Source organism: Mercenaria mercenaria, chromosome 19 (genome assembly GCF_021730395.1).
Source record: "Mercenaria mercenaria strain notata chromosome 19, MADL_Memer_1, whole genome shotgun sequence".
NCBI lineage: Eukaryota > Metazoa > Mollusca > Bivalvia > Venerida > Veneridae > Mercenaria > Mercenaria mercenaria.
The window spans coordinates 17,940,123-17,965,079 of NC_069379.1; the positions used below are offsets into that span (position 1 = coordinate 17,940,123).

General features: G+C 33.4%; 1 protein-coding gene across 15 annotated transcripts in view; it reads left to right on the forward strand.

Moving 5' to 3' along the window:
- The first annotated feature begins 432 nt into the window (after nt 1-432).
- Nucleotides 433-24,957, forward strand: part of LOC123541703 (low-density lipoprotein receptor-related protein 1-like) — a 113,027-nt gene continuing 88,502 nt past the window's right edge. For 10 of the 15 annotated variants that reach the window (XR_008368547.1, XR_008368549.1, XR_008368546.1 and 7 more), the window contains exons 1-13: nt 434-589; nt 9,620-9,871; nt 10,462-10,669; nt 11,768-12,031; nt 12,850-13,102; nt 14,704-14,866; nt 16,936-17,046; nt 17,603-17,739; nt 18,393-18,636; nt 21,371-21,529; nt 21,937-22,090; nt 22,836-22,970; nt 24,690-24,819. Coding sequence is in view for 9 of the 15 variants with exons in the window: in XM_053530926.1 (XP_053386901.1) it covers nt 9,766-9,871; nt 10,462-10,669; nt 11,768-12,031; nt 12,850-13,102; nt 14,704-14,866; nt 16,936-17,046; nt 17,603-17,739; nt 18,393-18,636; nt 21,371-21,529; nt 21,937-22,090; nt 22,836-22,970; nt 24,690-24,819 (2,064 nt within the window). In the remaining 6 variants the exon portion in view is untranslated. Of the gene's footprint in view, nt 590-9,526; nt 9,872-10,461; nt 10,670-11,767; nt 12,032-12,839; nt 13,103-14,703; nt 14,867-16,935; nt 17,047-17,602; nt 17,740-18,392; nt 18,637-21,370; nt 21,530-21,936; nt 22,091-22,835; nt 22,971-24,689; nt 24,820-24,957 lie in introns of those variants that run through there. The other 5 variants (XR_008368551.1, XM_053530930.1, XM_053530928.1 and 2 more) reach the window with 4 other exon arrangements.

Sequence of the window (24,957 nt, forward strand, 5' to 3'; positions counted from 1 at the left end):
TAAGTACCTCCGATTTTGCATGATAATGCACCCGCTCACAATGTACGCATTGTGACCGAGATTTTGGAGTTAGGGAAGTTTACCGTCCTTCCACACCATCCGTTTCCGCCGGACCTAGCCCCCTGCGACTATTTTCTGTTTCCCAAACTTAAATATCGTCTGTCTGGAAAGAGAAACAAATAGAGATATGCCATCGGGTGTGCTGTTTATCAGTATCTGATAGGTGTTCCCATAGAAGGGTATGAATAATGCTTCCAAAAGTGAATCGACTGGCTCAAAAAGTATATTCAGGCTGACGGGGAGAGTATTTTTAAGAACAGAGCAAGTCAAAATGATGAGAACATTTGCAGTATAGGAGAACCGATGCAAGTGACATTACTTTTTGAACACCCCTCGGATAATATGCAAAGGGCAATACTCCGTGAAATTGTTTACATACAGCTTTCAGATAAACAAGCTCCTTTCTATAATATATTTTATTGAATCTAATTAAAAGTTTGAGCATGAACATTAGAGCGTGAATTCTTGTTGAAAGGTAAACGATAAAGCTGTGTTGTTTATATTTGGATTTATAGATTGCTTTCTGCAGGTAAATATACTTCGCTCTTTAATTTCTCACATGTAGTTGTCGCAGAAGAAAACCTTCTCACAATAATTTAAAAATCAGTTTTTATTCTTCGTCTATTTCTTGTGTTTTCATTTGTTGTTGTTGTTTTTTCTGTTTTTTTTTTTTGTTTTTTTTTTTTTTTTGTAGTAATTTTCTATGACAGATACGCGCAGCTTTGAAATTAGTTCTTTTAAGATTTGTTTCAAACGTCAAGCATCAAATGTTTCAACACTTCATAAATATTAATGTTCTAGGCCTACCAGACAATTGATTTTTGTGGCTACATTAGTCTATAATAATTTCAAAACAAAATGTGGGCTGCATTTTGCTGTAACTTCAGAACTTTAAATGTTTTATAGCATTGTATCTTTAAATGTAATTATCTGATCAATATAAATGCCATGGCTAAACTGGCCTCCCATCAATTAAACAAAAGTCTAAATTTACATAAAGCATTAGGATAATAAAAACAATGTATAATACTATAAAAATGATATAGCTAAAGTTGCCTGTTGTTATTGGAACAGTAAATAGTATATGTATTATTTCGAATAATAAAAACGCTTTTGCTAGATCAAAATGTGAAAATTAGAAAAATGAAATTCAGTGGCCAAATCTTCCTGTTACCATATAAACAATAAAACATTTCATAGTTAAGTTTAAACAGCGGAGTGAATACTTTCTGAGAAAACAAATTTTAGAAACACAAAATAAACAACAATAAAATGATACAGAAGCTTTCAAGACAAACCATGATCATAAACATAACTATAAACTGTCATTAGAGTCGTATAACCTTGTCTCCTTATAACTGAATGAATTCAACGTAGGAAACAGGAAGCGATATTGAAATTAAATCATTAATATCTATGTCATTTAAATGTACGAAACATTGCAATTTAGCATTGTATATGTATGTGTAGGAAGAAAGTGGTATTTTTTATAAAATATATATGAAACCTTACCAATAATTCTCTAAGTTCCAATAGTGCTTTTGTATTATTTAGTGTTTTACTGTTTCAGTCTCTCTGTTTTCTCTGTCTGTCTGTCTGTCTGTCTGTCTCTCTCTCTCTCTCTCTCTCTCTCTCTCTCTCTCTGTCTGCTTATGTGTGTGTATATGTGTGTGTACGTGTGTATGTGCGTGCGTGCGTGCGTACGTGTGTGTGTGTGCGCGTGCGTGTTGGTGGGCGTGTGCGTTTTGTGTGCGTTTGCGTGCGCGTGTTTGTTTTTAAAACAGATTTTAAAAAGTTTAATAGTAAGGGTGACATGAGTTATGTTAATATATATGCGAGGCGTATGCCATTGACATTATATCGTGTGTACGTTGTCAAGGGGGTTTTGATTCCCGCGGTCAAGTTGCTTTACTTCCCGCCGTGGTCGAGTGAATAAGACAACTTGCCTTTGCCCTCTACCATTCTAGATGTTTGCAAACAAATAACTACAAATTAAATTATTACTCATCCGTACATTCAAACATGTCCTCGTGTGGCACGTTTGGTCTTCACGCAGTAGGTACCTCGAAAAAACGTTTGCTTCGGGTCACATTATGAACGTTATAATCTTGAGTATTTAAGAGGTCGTACCAGTTGTGATGTCTCAAGACGCACCAACCCCAAAATAGCAAACAAATACTCGCCACTATCAATAAATAACTTTGCATTAAAGTTGCTTATGCATATGAAATAAATTTGTAGAAAAATACATAGAGGATATTTGTTTGTTTTGAGTGAATATGGAATATATCTCACTGAGACGTGAGAAAATTTCAAATATTTTCACGAGCGCGTAGCGCGAGTGAAAATCTGAAAATTTTCTCACTACGAGGTGAGATATATTCTACATTCACGAAAAACAAACAAACTTTCTTTTTTATTTTATGCTCAATTACGCTGAGATGTGCATTTTGCAACTATTTTAATCTCAGCGCGGGAAACAAACGCGCGTAAACAGACATGACGTCAGACGTGCTGTGACGTTATAAAGACGCATGCAACATAAAGCTCCATTTTGTTTTATTTTTTGCTGCATAACGGTATGAAATTCTCTTTAAGTAAAATAATTTGAATCGAGAAATATACTATAAAGAACAAAGTGCGGCTACAATTTTCAACCTGTTTTAAGCAAATAATTTAAAATTCACACACAATGTAATGAGGGGGGCGGAGCTATATCTCTCACAGTGTGAAAATATAGATTTCATATTTTCACAGGGTGAGTGATGAAATATGAAAATATTTAACTGATAGAATACAGTATTTCATTAGGTAGCATAAAATAAAAGTTACATATTCTCACGAAAATAACGGCAAAAGAAAATATAATTAATCTGATAATTATATTTCACTCATATAAGTAGGTTAATTCATAACTACGTGTATAACATTTAAGGGTGCTGGTTTCATATAATGATAGATTATTTGGTTACCCATTTGTTTCGTTTCCTCAGCTTTTCTAGTTTTCTGCCTTACAAAATATGGCGTTAATGCAATTATCGTAACAAAGCTAGGTTGGTTCATATATTATATGTCAATGCATGAATCAGAATATGTTTTTTTCAACAATAAGCTTCAAATATGCAGAAAAAAAAATTAAAAAAAAAACATTCTAATGGGAAAGGGCTACATTGTAGCGAGTGAGGTAAAAGCAGTCAAAATATCCGCGTTATCACATACCAATGATTCAAATACATTCAGGTCTTGAATGTGTCATGATTGTAGTTCATATTTATGAAAAATTTAGGCTGACGAACTTGTTCGCTAGACTTATTATTACTACAAATAGAAAGTCACAAAGACTGCTGAGACTGACAACAAAAACAAATTTTAAGGTATTGGACCCCTAATAATAATGTTTAAAAATGGCATTTGCATGGTACATTGTATATTCTTAAAGTTGACCATGTTCCCCACTTTGTTGCAAATTTTAAACAACTTTTACCGCGCCGTTTTTTGTAAATTTTATATATTTATGGTATTTCCTCAAGCTCAAGTAGAGACAAATTTCAATGTGATGGTCATCTAAAACGTTTGCAGATAATTCATTACAGCATTAATTTTGATAAAAGAAACATCAAACTATTGTTAAACAATTATAAAACACAAAATAAAACGGTAAATATCTTTTTTTAGGGTGCTTTAAGTTAACAGATTTAATGAGACAGAATTTTAACTCCAACATGGAAAAAATAAGGTCGAATCCTTTGGGTCTGTTTTGAATTTTTCTCACTTCATTTAAAAATAACCTTTGGGCTGAAGTAAAACCTACCTGCTCTTCTTCCACAATATGTAATCTAAGTAATGACTGCAGAATAGAGAACTTTTACCGCATGTTACTCAGTATTTTTTAAAGATGTCTAAATCTACCCCTCCTTATTCAGAGGTAAATTCATTTTGAACAGCAAGAAATCGCTTATAAAATGAAATGTTTCCACTTTTATTCAATACATCCATAATAAGTCTTGAAAGAAGTAAACATTTACTAGGGAAAAAAAGGAAAATTTAGAAAAAATATCTTTGTCTCAAATGGGCTTAAATCTACGACCCCCTGAAAATTGCAGTCAAAGTAGGTTTATGGTAGGAATTGTATACTCTTCAAAAAGGAGGTACTCATTTACGGGTCCAATACCTTAATGCGCAGTTCAAATAGTTCCGTGCTGTATATCATTCTTACCATTGTTAAACTTACTTGTTCCAATAAATCTATATTTCACCCATTTCATAATCATGGTTTTTTTAAATATATTTGAAAGCAAAAATAAATAAATAAATAAATAAATAAATAAATAAAAAGAAAAAAGAAAGAAAAGACAGATCTTTATAAAGGCGTTGCTAATTACACATTCAAACTTACTACGCGTTTCTTTATCAAGCTGGCGTAACGACACACTGCTTGTTCATTAACTTTTATATAGACTGTTACATCATGCATGCAAACAAGGTTATTTTTAAACTGTCGGATAGTCTATTTTAAGCAGAAACTAACGCACTTAAATCTTGCAATTACAATTTTGTCAACAACTTTCATGGTGTTAGAAACATCGAAATAAATGGTGCAAATAAAAAGTAATGGAGTTTTCCCCAGGCATAATCTATTGTTAGATTTCCTTATATTATTTAGTTTTTTTTCCGTGTTATATTTTAGGCTATACGCGACTCATAATAAAAGTACGTTTTTCCTACCTTACTGTGCTAAGTATATGTATATCTGTTTATAGGGATTTATTACGTTGGCATTTAGTTCACCATAATTTGACTTTGGAACCATGGTGGAACCAAAGGATACAAAAAGCAGCATAAACGGTTTAAATTTACCAATAGCATTTTTGCCGTAGACGGTTACAAGACGGTGCCCAATTGTGTTCCTTTGAATTCGTTGTTCATTTTGTCTTTTATGTTATAAGTTTTAACACATCTATATTTTGTCAGATTCCCAAGTGAGAATTACGTTCTGCTTGTCTCACTAATTGTGTTATCCCAAATGAGGCAAACACTATGTGTTTTTCACATATATAGTCCGTAATATACTAACACTACCTTTCTCAAATTAATTAAGATGAAACATCTTAACAGTACCCTATGTTCGCCGTAATTTGATACAGAAAATACATAATATTTCAGATTTTGCAAACAGTTTTCCCACACAGTTAATTAGTCTTTTGCGGTAGCCAGCCTCTCTGTACTGTCAGTACTTTGATTATTCTTACTTATCATAGTTGACGCCCGTCCACTCAGCTAAGTAGAGAAAGAGCACACATCTACAGATTGCGTGTCGTTATTTCGATTTCCGGGCGAGTCTTATGTTCTTCGTGGCGATTTGATAAAAGACATTTTGTCTGAAATCAATCGTCCCCCACCTCTAATTCATGTGAGGAAGTTGGCATTTGCTTGCGGAGAACAGGTTTGTACTGGAAGAGAATCCTGGAACATAGCTTAGGTCAATTGCCTGCCGTTACATAATGAGTGTAATGTTGAAAAACGGCGTTAAACCTAAAAATAAAATGAAAAATATAAAAAAAATATAGAAATATAAACAATAATATAAAGAATAATCTCTCATAGCTGAGAAGTAAGAATGAGAGCTTTTGTGTGCAATTTACCATGACACTCATTCCAATGTAGTGCCAATACTGAATTTTCCCATAGATTTGTACACTTGAGTATTGAAAATTTCTCATCATTTCTTTAAAATCGGGCTTATGAATGAATTAAAACCTCTAATACAAAGTGGTACGAAAATAAGAAAATAAAGATAACTGATATATTTAACTTGCACAGGTTAGTGATTATAAATTAAAATGTTTTTAACCATATCTGATTAAGGAAATTCATATGCATTCACGAAATGAAATGCATTTAAACGAAGTATGCTGATAAAATAGCATATCATTATGTGAAAGTAAAATCATACGCATATTTCTGCAAGTCAAAACTGCTAACCCAACATTCAGTCATTTGGGGAACTTATGCAAAATATAACATATCTTATCATGTTATCAACCAGCTCCAGTTCTCCTCCCCACCCCCACCCCCACACAGAAAGAAAACACCCCTAACACAGAAAAGGACCTTGTTTATAGAAGACGGTTACTTTTCTCCCTTAAGTTGCTATGGGTTTTTTTAAATCTTACACAAATTTGTATCTCTGTAAGGATAAGTGGCTTTAACCCTTTACTCCATATAGGTACAATAGTGTTGAATATTGATAACCGATACACTCAAAAACATCATCTGTACACTATCTCCATACATGTTATAGGAAACTTTATAAATGTGTTACTCAGAGCAACATATTTCTATGAATACTTATTTAAACCATTTAGTATCTAACATAATTTATGTTTAGAATTAACTAAAGTTTTCTTTCTTATGGTATATTTTTCATAATTTTGTGATAAGTATTTTTCAAAATAAAAAGCTACAATCCTAAGACCTTACAATATATCTATAATTTAGCTGTTTTCAGCATGTGATAAAATAAAAGAAATATTTTTACAATTACAAATGGACAATTTTTTAACTCCCTGGGGCCGAAATGCGACTATAGACGTTATATTTTCTACCCCTGTAGCGTCGATATGAGACTATACGCGTGTTATCAGGACTGCCCAGGAAGTCGCGGCACCGAGATCATGATGATTGTGATAAGTACTTGTTAATGTTTGATAATCTTGACAAAAGCAAAATTACTTTGCATACTGGCTATTATTTCTTTGATGTAATAATTACTAGTTGTGCTAATAATTAGTTCCCTTGTTAAACAAATGTCTGTAAATATGCGGTTATGTAAATGAAATAAAAAGACGATCTCCGCTGTGTTTCGTTCATACTGTATTTCAAAAGAGTAAAATAATGTCGTCGGTCAGAGATCTTTCTTAAAATGAAGAAAATATTTATTTATCATCATGCTGATTCTGAAATATCAATTCCGACGGATGATGATTCCGACGATGCGATTCCATTATCAGACAAATGAATGGTCGGAAAATTTAAAGTTTTAGAAGGCTGAAATATTGGTACACTTACATCACATACGATACAAATGGATAAAAATAACACAACAAAGCATGTTTCATAAAATACAAATATATATATATATATATATATATATATATATATATATATATATATATATATATATATATATATATATATATATATATATATATATATATATATATATGTAAATAAACGCATGTTTGTAAATTTAATAATTATTCAAAGATGGATGTAAATATTACAACTTAACTGTCTCATCGCGTGACACACAACATTTGTTTACATGTTTAGAAATAGATTAAACATCAAAATAAATCATTGATATTCACACAAAAACGGGTGTAAATTTCGCGTAACGCTGATGTAAATATTCATTGTTAATGATGCATTTCTATTTATTGGACTTTAATGTTCAAATATCTATGCAACGCAGGTGTGTTAAAATTGTGAATATTTCGAAGTGAAATTGGATATAAAACTATTTGTTCAAACTTCGAATATTTAAGTATATTTTAATTTACACCCAAGCTAATAATGTTTCCCTGCATGATTTCAACTGACTGTATGCGAGTGTGATTATGATAAGGTTAGATAATGTTCTTCGACGTCAGGTGGTAATTCTTATCCCGCCGCAGCAGGTATGTTACGATATCGGCCTCAGGGAGTTAATTGATGGTAATGAAAGACTAGAAAGGTTTATATTAAGGGATTTTCAAACTAAACAAACTCATCTAATCAATCATTAAAATCTACACTTGGATCAAACTTACAAAACTTCATAAATCATAAAATTAATTAATTACGTAATATTTTGATAAGAAGCATTGATCAAAGACACTTTCTATAAAAGTTTGTTGATCAACATATATAATCAAAAATGATGCAAACAACACCCTAATTGCTTTGTTTTGACAGCTGTGCACAATAAACACACGTCCATGGGGTCCAGGTCAATTAGCATAAATTCCATAATGTTGACAAGTTATCTATGGATTTTAATAGTTGTTATGGTACCTCACCTTTCAACTTCAATTTAATGTCTCACTTTTACATAATTTGCCATAGTAGAATGTTAGTATGCAAACAATAACATATTTTTGGGTCACCAGTGTACTTTTCCATCCGTCAATAGCTCTCTCTTATTATATATAAAGTCAATGTTATTTTCAGGAAATGCCATCTGAATTAAAAGTGAAAATTACCAATAAATTACAACTATAACCACAAGTTTTTCTGAAATTAATCTTTTATTAACAGTTTAAACATCACAAATATCCTTTTGTGGGCTTCGTTGCTGATATATTTTATTGATATTTTGCATTTAAACAATCAGTGTAGTAAAATGTGATAAAACGAGTATCTATGGGGTAGTGTGTATAGGAGTTAAAATGAATATCTATGAAGTTATGTATAGAGGAGTTAAAATGAGTATCTATGGGATAAAGGGTTAATAGTTTCATGTTTACTTTTTCTTACTAAGACTGGGTTGGGCTAAATCGAATCGCATACTAAGGAGTTAAAATTGAACAAAACTCAACATTATCTAATTTCTAGTTACATTTTATCTAAAATAAAGCAAAAACACATGCAAGTTTTTAAATTGCCTCTCTTTTAATTCAGATAACAGTTTTATGTCAGTTATGAAAGCTAATACCCTTTCCATGTTAATATCTAGCTTATATTGCATTTTCACTTTTACGCAGTACTTCTGTGTATTGGCAAACTGATAAACGTAATTTACAAGCGCTTACATGTATTATATAAAAACGTTAAAACTAGAAGAAAAATTACATGTGTTAACATTGACATAAAAGTATGTTCTTGTTTAATGTCGTGTAAAATTATTTTCTTATGAACAAATGTGTAAATATTGCCGCATCTATTCTCTTACAACCTTAAATTTTCAGAAAGATATTAGCATGATTCAATAAACTATTCTAAGCAGTTAGCGGTAAATTCCATCATATCTTTCATGTCGTGCTTTACATAATACATAAAATCGAAGTAAACAAAATTTACATGCAGTAAAATTACTAGATTCTCTAGGAATTAACCCTTATCATGCTGGACACGATCAGCCTGCTCCTCCGTGCAGTCTAACCATGATCTGCACTGTTTGCCATTCAGTCACTATCTTTTGGTAAAAGCTCCTTTTAACAGTTAATGGTACTGTCCAAATCGAAAGATGGACAAGCTCATTATAGAAATTTAGCAAGGTAAGGGTTAAAGTATGATATTTTTATTGTTTATAAATAACGTTTATTCCGTATCAAGCGTTTTGCCAAATCTTTGTAAATGTGTTGTGTTTAAGTCTGTCTCCGCGTACATACTAAAGATTTGTACTTGAAATTTGAAGGAAGAAAATGAAACTTCATTTTTCCAAAACTCATATTATTAATAAACAGATTTGAAAATTCTGTTCTAGGTCTCTTTCTCTGGCCTATATACTGTGTTTATATGACATGAGAACTAGCTTCCCGCACACATGCTGATTTAATACAGTACGACTATACTCCAGAGTGTGAAGCTGTACCCTACCGAAAAAAGGAAAATGAAAGAAAGATATAAAAGACATATTGAGAAGAAATATTAGAACAGGAAAAAGAAGTGGAAGTCAGTGAAAGAAATACTTAACCCGGCTTAAAAGACTTTTCAAATCGCTTTATGGGATACCTGACGCACATGGATAGGTACACAGCTGCTCTTCTTGTGATCGGGATGTATGCTTGGTGTTATGGTCAAAGTGCAGTCAAAAGTTCTTGGCCAAAAGGTAAGATTAAAATCCAGTTTTCCAATTGGATTTATACATATTACGCATTAATGCTCTCTCTTTGAATAGACCCCTAGGATTAATTAAACGGTAAAAGGAGATTTCCGTGTCGCATCAACAATAAAATTGTCTAACACATTTGCAGCAACATGACATATTATCTTACGTGTATCACATTTCAAAAAGATTTTCAAGTCAATTCAAAAACTAATACAGACAAATTTTAAAAAAAGCGCAACTATTATTTTATCATTATGGCGTCACATGCATAAAAGTGTTTAGTATCATCTGTAGTTGTTGTTCTGGTTTATTATTAATATCTTGTCAGTAGTATTGGAAAATTTTTGTCACCAAAATAAAATGATGAACGTTAGATATGTTTACACAGTAATCTAAATGACTTTTTCATTTAACAGAAAAGAAATGATGAGCACTAGTAATTATGTTAAATCTCAATGACATTTCCTCTAATGTAGAAGGATTAATAAGTACTTGTAAGCATGTTAAAACCGAATAGTTATAAGCAGTATGTATAAAATCTGTAGAATATATAACTCTTAAATGAAACACTGTTGTATTTGTTGTTGTAGAGCATGGTCTGATATTTACCATATCAAACAGATATGGTGGTTTTCAGCGAACGAAAGTTAAACTGCGCCATCTACCGATATATCCAGGTTATGAGAATTTCTCGGGTCGTGTTCCTGGTATTAACCTTTCAAACCCCAATTCTCACTTCCTCAGTATTGATGTGGATTACAGAACAAAATGTATTTATATGTATGACTATCATCTGAGGTAAATGCCATTCTCAAATCTACTTTCTTTAAAGTAACAGTAAAGGTAATGATTCTTCTTTAACGTTGATAGTCGACGGGAGTCCCCATCTGGAATAGTTGGAACAACATATTTCAAGCTGAGCCAGTCTAGACTGATACTGCTGGAAACTGTACCAATTTAAGTAAAAACTAGTCGGCCGTCGGGATATTAGCCGAACGCAAGAATCGAACCCTGATCTCTGCAAGTAAACATGCTCACTTCGAGTGTGCTTTGGATTAATTCAGCGGGTACAAAGTTTGTTTGCAAAGCCATTTTCCTTTTGAAAATAATGGGAGTTAAGGCTACAATTGCTTGTATAATAAACAGTATTTACTCTACAATAGTGTTTTGTGCCACTGTATGATAAATTGACATTTCTTGCGTGTAGCAACATCTGTAGAATTTAGGGGAATTGATTAGCGCAGATATTATTTCACGAAACATACGTTTGTTATCACTAGTCTTGCATAAAACATTTTTTTCTAAATCAAATATTTAAATATTTGTAAAAACATGACAGTTCATAACCCTTTTTATATTTAAGTTCAGAGAAAATGGCGACGTTCGAAGATTTCTAACAAAATTGGCAACCAAAATATTTAAAAAATATTAAGAACATAATATTCATAATTTTTAAACTTATTCAATACGACTGAGATTTTGACATTGAAACCAGGAGCTGTATTTATTGGAAAACTTAGTTATATTTGCCATAAACGTTCACCAAAATCGCACGCATGATAGTCCATTTGTGCACGTTTCCTCCATGAATTCGGCAAAATTAGTTTTATGCAAGACTAACCATTTTAAGGCAGTGTGCTACTGCCTACCTTCGTTTTGGTGTTTTGGTCTAGTGGTAAATTTATATTACTTTAAAATTGTCTATTTCATTCTGTGTTTGTCCCACCCCTTTGTTATCGGGCTTCTTTTTATGGGGTTGTGTTTTAGTCAGCGGCTGCTACTCTTGATTTGATTGTCTTTTATTTTCGAAAATGTTTTGCTCAATATTACTACAACAATATCGTTTTCCAGTTCAGTTTCAATTTTCGATTATACACGATATATATTATTAAATAGGTCAATAGTGGTTGGAATTGGTTACAGTAAAGATCTGAATATGAGCAACATGGAATTTAAACATATGCACGTTGGAGTGTCAAGAGGGAATATTCAAGTAGCAGTTGATTGGCTGTCGCACACGGTGTACTGGACAGATACAGTGTTTCGATGGATTGTAGCAGCACCTGGTCAGAAAAGCAAGATCGATATGGATTATTATAAAATTATTGCTGATATTCATCTTGATAAACCTGATGGTTTAACAGTTGACCCACTTGAAGGGTAATTATTACGTCTCTCCTCATACCAAATGTCATTATATTGGAAAGTATTGTTAGATAAGATTATAATAAAACCATTCCATTCAGTTTAGTCCAAACCAAATAATTTGATTTCTTATATATACATGTTGTCAATACCTAGAGGGAGTAAATAGAAAGTAAAATATTTCATATTATCATTTTGGTCATCATCGCATAAAGGTTAGGATAACAAGTGTCCGAGCATTGCAGTGGCAATACAGAAGTTCCCTACCGGCGAAAACTTTGTTAGTGTGCGTCCCTTGCGGTAGTTGGCAACATTTGCAGTACTAAAATAATCCATCAATGCCTATAACAGTTATGGAGCGGAAACAATTTTTACTTGACCTTCAATAGTTACCTTGAACTTTGACCTTCAAGCATACGTATGTACCGGCATAATCTACATATTGCCCTCTATTTAGATACCAAGTTTTATGAACCTAGTTTGAATACGTTTTGAGTAATTGCAGGATCCAAAATTGTAGACGGCCGGACGAACTGACGGAGGAAGACTTCTCATAGTCTTTCGAAAGAGAGTTCGTGCAGAAAATGGCAATAGATTGTAGAAAATCGATGCCAATAAAACTGGATATAACTAATGTTTTCGAACTTTGATACGTTATACTTTTGAATAAATTGGCAGGTTATAGATATTACTATGACCTGCTTTAAGAGATTGGTAAAATAGGTAAAAATGTGTTTCAGATGATTAACATATCCCAATAATGACGATTCCATGTTTAAGTTAAGTGTTTAATTCTAACTAACCAAAAAACTTTCAAAATAAGTTTATTGCAGGTATCTCTTTTGGTCAGATAATGGAAAACATCCTAAAATAGAACGTTCAGACTTAATGGGAATGAGCCGACACACGATTTATTCCAAATATTTAGTGTCACCACTTACTCTGGAGGCAGATATATTCGGAAAACGAATTTATTGGATTGATTCAGAACAACAGTCAATTTTGTCATCCACCTACAATGGGGAAGATGTCATATCGATACGGAGGATTCCAAATTCAATGTTATTTGATTTGGCAATATTTAGGGTAAGGATTTGCATTGAGGATGTCATAGCCATTAAAAGCACTCCAAATTCAATGAGTTGATTTGGCTTTATCTAAGGTAAGACTTTGCGTTGATGATGTCATATCTATCCAGAGAATTCGAAATTCCATTTTAATTGATTTGGCATTACCTAGGGTAAGGCTTTTGGTTTAGTTAGTCATATCATTCAAGAGGATTTCAAACTCAACGTTCGTGGATTTTAAATTGAGGGAAAACTTTGCGTCCAGAATATCATATCGATCGAGAGGATTCCGGGCTCAGTGTTAATTGATTTGGCAAGATGTAAGGTAAGACTTTGCGTTGAGTATGTTCTATCGATCAAGAGGATTATAAACACTATGTCAGTTGATGTGACAAGATTTAGAGGCAAAATTTGCTTTGAGAATGTCATATTGATCCAACGGATAACATCGCAATGTTTATTAAATTGACAGCATTCAGGGTAAGACCCTACGTCAAGGATGTCACATCGATCGAGATGATTTAATATTAAATGTTAGTTGATTTGGCAATATCCTGAGTAAGACACTGTGTTGGGGATGTCATATCGTTTCAGAGGATTCAGAAACACAATCTTGATTGCTTTGACAACATTTTGGATATATATCTAGGGTAAGCCTTTGTGTTTATGATGTTATATCGATTTAGAAGATTCTAAGTCAATGTAGTTTGATTTTGGAAACATCTTTGGTAAGATTTTTGTTGATGATGTCATATCGTTGCAGCGGATTTCAAAACGCATTTAGGATAAGTCTTTGCGTCGAGGATGCCATATCGATCTAGAGGATTCTAAACGCGATGTTAGTTGATTAAGCAATACTTAAGTTAAGGTTTTGTGTTGAGGATGTCATATCGATCCGAAGGGTTCCAAACTCAATGTTATTTGATTTGGCAATATATTTGGATAAGGTATTGTGTAAGGAAGTCATACTGATTCAGAAGAAAACAAATTCAGCTTTATTCTATTTGGATATATTCATGCTTGTTATTTTGTTTTAGAGAATTGAAAAAAAATAAAACGTTTGAATTGGCAATATTTGGTGTAATACCATTTTGTAGTTTCTCAACTACTACAGTTTCGTTTGTATATAAATAGTTGAAAATTTCAAGTTTTATGTAAAGTTTCAATAGTATAGATGCGATTATAAAGCTATCAATGACTGAAAAAAATGCATGTCTTTTAGGACAATCTAGATATTCCAAATTATAGTTAGCATTACATTTGTAATTACCAGCCAAAATTTGAACAAAGTGATGTGTATAGTTGATACTTATCTATTTTAGATAGATTGTGAAGCAAATTCTTTAACTAATATTTATCATTCAGCAATGCATTTATGATGGTATCCACTGCCACGAGATTTTGGAGAGCAGCCGCCAGTAACTGTTTCAAGTAAAATGCTGAAAGCAAACTGGTATCAATTTTTATAGCTTTGGTTTGATAGGGTGAGGTACCACCCAGCTCGCAGCGAGCGTTTTACGACCGGGCTACCGGGACAGTATATATAATATTGTATTATATTTGACTTGAAAATGAATAGATGCCCTGAAAATATTACCTATGCTTGAAATACTTTTACAGGAGGTTATATATATTAATGATGTTCGTGGTACAGTGTATACTCTAAACAAAACCAAAGGTATACGTTTGGGTGTACAAGAGTCAACTACTATATCATTTTTCCCAGAACGCGTCTATGGTATAGCTGTATACGGAGATGAAAATCAACCTCTGAAAGATAAAGGTATTTATGATGGTTTGTGTATTTCTGAAATGTTCGAACAAATATTTAAAGTAATACATGAAATGCAGTGATAATTTTAAATTTTCACGAACATTACAGCATTCTTTATGTTTAAAAAGAAATGTGTACAAGAAATTTGATATACGAAAAAATACTTAGTATTTTCACAACATACGCAGATGAGTATATAATGTACGTTTGACTTTGCAAGTACAGTTAAACATATTCACTCTTTGATAAAAATTTAAATGTGAACAGTATCTTGCAATTGTTGTACAATTTAAAGACAATTTATTGACATATTCATTAAAAACATTGTTGCGAATGAAAAATTAAGCTTGTGAGGTACACATAAAGAGGCTTTCCAGAAGTGACTGTATAGGCCTTGGATAGGCGGGAAACAACATTTCAAAATATCAATACTAGTGGGAAAAACAAAACATGATTCAAAAACTTAAAGGTGTAAAGGTCTAAATTGTGTAAGCGAACAATAAGTTCTCTCCAAAATCCATTAAAAGAGAGTATCCTAAAAGGGACTAGTAATACATTTATATTGTCAAGATTTTGGCAAAATGCTCTTATAAATAACCAAAAATAGCGTGCAGAAGAAGGTAGTAAACCATTGCATCGCTTTTGAAACAATGCAGAACATTTATAGTCTTCTAATAATTTTACCTTTAATTTTCACCTATTTTCATCATTTCAGTGTCATATATTTAAATTCAAAGCCAAACTTGGTGTAAATGAACATGTTGAAAAATTTCTTCCAAACTGTTGGCGAGTAGCTTTAAAGAAATCGACTAAATAAGCTGTAAGGGATTTTGCAAACGTTAGCAGCACAGAAATCATTTATCTTAAAACTGTTAATTCGACTGATGCAGGATTGATAGAATCTGTGAAAAACAAAATAACCCAAAACAACTAAATAATCATGTTAAAGCGTTTCATAAGAAATAAAAGGTGCCGATAAAGCCGTGTCTTGTAGATAAAGCCGTGTCTTGTAGATACGAACAACCTAGCTTAATACACGTGCTTATATGAATTACAAAACCAAATGACTTCAAACTGTGGCTGTAGCTGTTTCATTTGTGTCACTCTCAAATACCGACATATGAAAGCAAAATTGGAAGCAACATTCAATAATTGTTTACTTTTAATAAAACATATAATCATATACGATCGGAGGTAAATTACTTCAGCCTTGACAGTTGCAAAATTCTACATATTAGATGTGGGTGTTTTATTGTCTTTGGGAGTTGAACAAGTTGGCAGCCTATAAAACAAAACGACTTTACACGGCGGTAGATATTGTTTTGAGGAAACGTTTTCATCGGAAGAAACCCACGACTTTAAATTTGTATTACGCAGTCTGTAATTTGGCACTTCGTAAGTAAAATCTATTTATATAAGTGGGCCGGTGGTCTAGTGGTAACACGCTTGACTGTCAATCCAGTGGTCCGGGGATTGAATCCCGGTCCAGACACTGGAAATTTCTGAGATACTCTTGAGTGTCTCCCACCTAACTAGAGGCCTGTACTGGTTCTTTTCAGGAAAGACGGCTTTGCGTGTATCGGTGCTATACACCGGGCACTTTAAAGAACCAGATTGTCTATTCGAAAAGAGTTAGGCGAAGGTAGCCGGCCACGTCTGTACCTGAAAATTTCTCTCAGTCCGTTCTGGGGGCTTTATCTCACTCTGTCCCTCTGGTCAGATCGCTCTGTGCCTGTACTAGTAGAGGATGATTTCGCGCCCTGTGCTGCAGTATATGTAAAGAGCCTTTGAACGTGTTTATCATGAAAAGGGCGCTACACAAATCTGGTATAATAATAATAATAATAATAATAATATATATATATATATATATATATATATATATATATATATATATATATATATATATATATGATACTGGAAAGCAAGACACATAATTTTTTTTTCAAAATAACCAAGATTTGAGAAGGCGAAGGCAGAAATTCCAAAAAATATTGATTCTAATGCAGTATTCAATTCATAAAATAAAAAATCATCGAATAATATATACGGATGCTGAATTTATCTTCTTATCATAGATTATTGCGCTGAGAAGAACTGTGATCATTTATGTATATCAACAAAAACTGGTGCAGAATGTGTATGTTCTGAGGGATACAAAAAAAACGAAACCAGCGGCAAATGTCAAGGTTGGTACTGGAAACAACTGAATCAAGATCATAATGATCATTTCATCTCTTTTAAAAAAAAACCTTGATCAAATTGCTTACAACAGAATCTAGATAAAAATTTAAGAAATATCTCTAGTGAAAATGAAAGCTAACGTCCACGCCCTCTAGCCCCTTGGTGAGCAGAGAACTCAACATTTACACATATTATGTTCGAAGCCTTACAGACGAATACATTTTTCGTTTATTTGTCCAAAAGTGTCTAAGCTAAATTATACTTGTATATGTCCGTAATGCTTTGCACATGTCTTTTGTAAAAATTGACGTATATCTTCGCAGATTATAGTATAGATAAAGATTTTAATTTAAAAGATACACTATTGTCTTGATACATTTTGCTTTGTATAGTTACAAGCGCCTTAAAAAGAACAAAAGTATCTGATATTAAATTGGTTATTCATTGAATAGCGATTGGTTTTCTCAAAACAAAACATGCTAAATGTATAAATATGTACCTATTATTCCGATATGGCTAACTTCTGATACAATAATAACCATGTAATTGATTATTTTTAAGAATTGAATGAGGGCTTTCTCAAAGCAATTGTTGTGGCAAACAGGACTCATCTCTGTTTAACAGACATTCGCTCACTTGCACAAGCAGAGTACGATTACGTGTGCAAATTTACTGTAAGCAAACAGTTTACAGACACAGTGAGTTAGCATGCATTAGTGCTGTATATAATTCCTTATGATTTAAATTGTAATCCCGACGCTATATAAAAACTTATATTATTTTAGAGGAGTTATCTCTGAACATTGAAAGCGTATAGATAAATACAAAATTCAATGACTTTCCTAGAAGTGAAGAAAACTAAAATATACATGTATGTAGAGTAGTTGCACACTTAAGTTACGATTGGTGCTTCCTAGTAACTGTTGCACTTTAGTTTAGTTCGGTACTTCATAGTTGTCTATATGTTTTACTTTTTATACCCTTTTAGCCTACATACCCATTTTGTGCACATGCGGTCTTTTGTTGATGTATGACTTCTCGGGGGATATGATTTTCAAAAGGGACTGCTCCAATTCTAATAGATATTTGCATTTGTTGTACAAAACAGTTTATGCAGACAACTTATGTCTGATGTTTTATTGGTAGAGAACTTGTATATACCTTAGCCAGAATTATGACCATTCATATACAAGATTTCAATATTAATGGCTCATAGACAAACGTTTAGCTTTTGTCAAAACTTGGACGGCGCCTTGATCCTCTACCTACCTTCTGATGGTTGCCTTAAATTACGTTTTTTCTAATATCGGCATTTGGATTTAAATTTGCAATGTCATCACATTATTTGTAGAGTACTCCTTCCCCAGCAAGAAGAAAAAAGAGAAAAGCTTTGACATCGACATTGCCAACTGCAAGTACTACAACGGCAAGGCTAAAATATAGTTCAACACCGTGGCTTACAACTTCTACAACAACTATGTCAACAGCCATGCCAGACTCTTTATCAAAAGCTTGGCCGCGTTTTATTTCAACAACGAGTCAGACTCGGCCAGCAACCAGTCAAACGGTTGTAAAGACAGCAATACCGCTTACAGGTACCTCATTATGTGCTATGAGGAAATATGTAAGACATGTTTATCGCAAAGTCATATATTTTAGCAATGCTAATAAAGGACTCGGTTAACTTTTTAAAATATCCACAAAAATAGCCGATTTATGATAGATACAATCTTAGCTTTGTGTGCTAGCTAGTCAGCGGACCGTTTATCTTACTAATGTTATATATTAGTATTCGGGAAATTCTAAAAATAATGACAATCCGGCTGAATATGGTACACAGTCTGTATATATACTTCTAATTTAGTTTATCCCTTCAAAGTATTCGCCCTTGACTTCCCCGCACTTCCGCAGTGGAGAAATCCAGCAGGTGCACGCTGTAACGTAGTCCTTTTTGATATGGTCTTAAGTGACTGTAAATTACCTATCACATGTTCTTTATTTGATAAACATTTGCGCCCATTCAGTATCACAAGGACTAAAATGGGATGATTAATTTGTACCACTTTTTCATATACCAGAAACTTTCGGATGATATCACTTTTAGAGCTACACTGAGTTCATGGGAACCGCCAAGACCGGTATTTGGAAGATTCTTTTTTGTATTGTCGTAGAACAGTTTTCAGCACTTTGTCTCGTTAAAACTGTTCAGTGTTTCACTTTCCTGACGGTGTAGGAATTTATACAACAGTATCCTATTAGTTAAAGAAGATGGAATGCAAAACATTTCTGTACATTTTTTCGCAGCCATTTTATGTTGTCAATGCGATGCGTTGACTCCTAAAAACACTCCAAGGTCTCATCTCTTGTAAGGAGCTGTGACATTGTGCGATAATCTAAATTTGAGATGTTTTTTCAGCGTTTTTTTAGCACATTTGACCCTATTGTTTTTTAACCCTAGGGATACATGTGTGTGTGTGTGTGTGTGTGTGTGTGTGTGTGTGTGTGTGTTCGGGTTTAACGTCTTTTTCAACAATTTTTCAGTCATATAAACGACGGTGTCTACTTGTAGCAGTGAGCACAATGCCCAACTTTATAGTGCTGCCTCACTGGAATATCACGCCGTAGACACGTGGCATGATACCCCACCCAGTCACATTATACTGACACCGGGCTAACCAGTCCTAGCACTATCCCCTTAATGCTGAGCGCCAAGCGAGGAAGCTGCTAGTACCATTTTTTTACGTCTTTGGTATGACGCGGCCAGGGATCGAACCCACGACCTCCCGCACTCGAAGCGGACGCTCTACCACTAGGCTACCGAGGCGGCGAGGCACCCATAGGGCACAAACCTTTTCTAAACCCAAGTTCATGGTGAAAATCTCACAAGTTCCCCCCTTTTACATGCCAAGAAAAGACGCTATTTCGGACACCGTGTACCTGGTGTCTTTATCAATCAGACGTCTCACAGCAGCAATGATATTTGACGGATGGCCTGCCAAGATGACCCATGCACCTGCCCTACCATTTTCTCTGATACTGCAGACTTCCTATATGAATTATGCGCTTCACTAAGTATCTACCTTGCTTTTTTCTAAAGAACAACATACTTTATTGTACGCTCTTATCTCAGATGTTTGTTCCTTTTTCATAGCTATATAAATTTTGTTTAGTGTGTATAACTACACCTGATTCAAACTCCCTTGCAGATATTTCTAAAGAACTATATGCTTTCTTTAGTGTACGCCCACGTTTTAGATTTTTGTCGCTGTTCGTACCTACCTGTTGCTTGCTAGTGTATATGACAACATCCGATACAAACTATCTCTGAAAGGGTACAATAGTTTTAAGTAAGCTTTGAAGGATTATAAAGGAGTCATGTACCATCCATGTGTTTTGTATGTGGAACTTCTATGCCCGATTGTCATAATTTAAGTATGGTTGCTAGTGTTACGTCGACCAAGAAAAGACACTATTTCAGACACCGTGTATCTGGCGTCTTTATCAATCAGACGTCTTACAATTAATGCCCCTAGTGTATCGTCGACCAGTTACGCAAAAGGAAACTGTTTTTATGTTGAAAAGGTGACTTTGGGTCTAATATTGAAACAGTTGGCTTTCAGCTTGCTTTTGCGTTTGAATGTGCTCACACAGAAAGCAAAGTAAAACACGCCTCAATGGGATTCGAAGACTACGGCCTATTTCGTTGTTTTAAAAGAAAACCCCTGTCATAATACGAGACGGGCCGGGATAATTACTATCATGATAATACGTTTGCGAGAGTTTACTGTCGCGAATTCGGACATTTATGGAATTATTTATTTCAGAGTTCTGCAATATTTGATACCCTGAATGTGCTCATGCGCAAAGACAAAGGCATAAACTGAACTTTATTTTTGTACAGAATCAATGTATTATATTTATTTTAGTTATATTACACAAACTATAGACGTTTTTATTACTAAAAACCAGTATATCATTTCTTCCTATTAAGACTTTTGAAGGGTCGATTGACAACGAAGATAGAAACAGGTACATTTCAGTTAAACATAAAAACCTAAACAGACATGTAAACTAGTTCGTTTTCTTACAGAAACAAAGCAGAATTGAATATGAAGTATTCTTTATTCATTTATATTCATTTTGTCCAATTTCGAGAAATGTATTAGCCTTAAATTGGATCAATACGTTCAGCCAAACAAAAGTTTATCATGATCTGCTACATCAGCGTTTCCATTTCTTTAAAATAAAAATTCTCCTCGAAAGCGGAAAAAGTCTTGTGCAATAAAAATGTAGCGGTACATTTATATTGTATGAACATATCTATTTCAGAAGAACCAGTCGACTTCATCAAAATGTTTGACATGGACATGGAGAACAGAATCTTCTTTTTCGCCACAGAGGGCAATACAATATATAAAAGACCTATAGATTTGCCGATTGAGAACAATGTAAAAGAAACAATCGTTAAACCGACTGGTATTATAACTGGTAATTTATATATTAAGTTTATTTCCTAAACTACTAGGTGCAGATAATGTGAAAACGTATTTCTAATATTTAACAAAACAGACTCTTTAGGGAAAGATACGATCAGACATTTTTTTATCACACATTAGATTTGAAGTACCGAAAAATGAATAAAGAACGTTTAAGAGCCCTTTTAGTAGCCTGTTCCTTTAGTGTTTCGGCATAACTGTCATATCTTTGTTTCATTCTGGTCCTTGGAAAATTGAAAACGTCCATCCTTGAACCAGCTTTCCTCTCATTTCATTTGTTTGCACCAATAATATTTGTGAAACAGACTCTTGAGGTATAAATAAACTAGACCATTTACATTACATATATCTTAACCACTGTAATGAGTTATGGACATAGAGCTTTGTGTTATTCTATAGGTCTTGCTTATGACGCAGAGGACACTGACAATTTGTACTGGTGTGAGTCTAACACAAATAGCGTGTGGGTTGTAAACGTTGTAACTAGGGCGTCCAAAGTTATCTACAACAATATTTCAAATCCCAAAGATATCGTGGTTCTTTTGGAACACAGGTAAAAGTGTCAAAATGTTTTCCATTAATTTAACATTTAGATAATAATTACAAGAAGCCAAAAAAACACACTACAGTATCAATGTGCGGGAAATAATGATGAAAGACATGAAGGCAGTAAAGATTAAGCTAAAATTTTCAAAACCTGAAATACAATATACAATGTCCAGAAATAAAATTAAAAGTCTTCAAATTATCAACAGATATTTTACAAAGTTGAATTATGTGAGAGTGCTGTTTATATGATGTTGAAAGATTTTGTGATCCTTTGAGAGCATGAAGTCCATCAAGCGTTTATGGATAATAAAGTTCCTCTTTAGCCGCACGTGCTAGTTGGTGTAAGGGGTGTTCATTGACGAGATTCAATCTAAAACACCGAGTTTGCTTTTATTCTTGCTTGATTGCGTTAAGAGCTTCCAAAGAATCTTTAGAGGATCTCCGATGTGTATTTACATTGTCTCTGACATGCTTCAATCATACATCAATCGCTTTTTACAGTCAAAGAAATGTGATCATTGATAGAATAGAGAAAATGGGTTAATTTAGTGTATTTTGACTCTTCTTATCTTTATTTAGAGTGTATTGCAATACCACAAGAACATGTCTAAACTCTATCGCCATAGAAAGTTTAAATTTCATACCTTAAAATTATATTAATGTTTTGCGGAATGTTGGCAATGCTCACAGGAACATGGCCGTATGAGGTTTAAATGTTATACCATTAAATTGTGTTTACTGTTTTGTAGAATGTTAGCAATGATAACAGGAACAAACGAAGACATGTATATTAAAACAATGACCATAGACGGTTTAAATGTTAAGAACATTACACGTGGAAGACAGAAGATTTCCGCATTTACATTTGATAGTAACAAAAACTTGTAAGTACATTTTCGCGACTTTACAAGCATTCATACATATCTGAAACATTACGAAATTTCTGTTAGAAAGCAAGCTGCAATTATTTTTAGGATCTTCACGTAAGCGCACATGGGAGATGAGTGGTTTAAACAAGAGTTACGCTTCCATCGCAGTCGAGCTTAAATACATTTGTATAATATAAAAGAGAACTATGAAGCTGTCTGAATGTTTATGCGAAATTTGACAAATTTTTAATCGCTTAATTATAATGTTATATTTTCAGACTCTTACTTTTACTTCGTATATACATTTCTGTCATCAGGCAGTAAACGAGAGTTTCTTGAAAAAAGAATGATTCATAGGTTGCAAAATGAATAAATAATGAATAAGAACCCCTGAAGACCAAAGGCGAGTACATTCATTCATGGTACCATATTATATTTTTATTTGATAGTGATTGACATGAATGAAATGCAAAATTGTCGATGGCGATATCATCATCCGTTTAACAAATAAAGTAGGGAAATTTAATTGACCGATCATATAGATGTGTTTTCACGTTCTTGCAGTTTCTCACCTGGAGTAAACAAGGCTCTTTTTAGTGAATATATGGTGGCTTCAGAAATAGAAAACATTCAATTTTACCGTACAGGAATCCGTGCTCTTCGGTGCTTCTGGGCGGGAGAGGTGTTGCTCATTTTATTACCTCTCAGGAACGGGTTCAATCAAACCGAGTATGCTGATATGTATTTTCAATGCGGTCTATGCTTCAAGGGGATCTTTTCATAGATCTTGCTTATGACTACATATGTTCTGTTGAGTACTATTAACTATATGACTTCATTTGAAGTATCAAATGGTTACAATACGAATTGGTCTGGTTTAGGATTAGCACCGTTTGACAACATTATTTCAGTTAAGTAACAGCCATGGATTCTGTAGCAGTACTAATCCGCTGTCCACATGTTACTGCCAACTCCTCTACATGAGTCAGAGGTGGAACACAAATGTTTTCAAACTCAATTTATTCTAGTAAACCGTTACAAAGAAAATACGCCCCTCTAGGGATCGATCTCGCGCCCCCATGATCCACAGGAAAACTACTGAGCTAATCGGTTTTACTATTGTTCAAGTGATAGTGATGGCGTAACGGGTTTATCCGTGAAACACCGAAAGAAAAACGTGTCCAACATAAGGAAACGCAGGTCAAAACACGAATAAGCGGAACGTTAGCGAAAGATCAAGATACTACATTTTTATCTGTGAAATGTTCCTGAAACATTTCATGTTTTGAAAAGAAATAGAATTGAATCAAATTATACATGATAGAAGGAAGTTTAATCTAAACATACAGAACTAAAAAAAAAAAAGTTTAAGATTAAAAGAGGAGTCTATGATAAAGCCGAAGCGAAAAGTAAAGATACCATATGTGAAATTAATATCTTTCCAAAAAATTTCAGACATGTTAAAATGTAAAATGTTTTGATTTCAGAGTAATACAATGTATGTTGTTTTGCTGTTATACTGAATAAATGTTTAGGCGAAAAAATGTGTTATGATGTCACAAGATATTGTAATTTGACCGGTATTTTACTGTTTACAGCATAGACGTTTTAAGGTGCATACATAACTTTCTGATTAGATTAACATTATTTAGACAAAAAACTATGTAACTGTGTGTTAGAAATCATCTTAATAGTTATGTTTGATATTAACCATTTTTATCTTATCTATTTAAGGTTCTATTACATGGTCGACGGATACATGGGAAGATACAAAAACATGTACAGTATATCATTTGATACAAAGAGTACACATTTGATCTTCTATCCAGTACACGCCAATGCATCTAACGTTTTTGTCTATCAAGTATGACGATTATGTTTTAATATAATAGTGACTGTATTAAATTATTTTATAACTTTATTAGTTTACTATCTTTGATCCAGGTTACATTCAAATTGTAAACTGTTTAAGTAGCGAAAAAAGTCATTTAGAAGAATAATT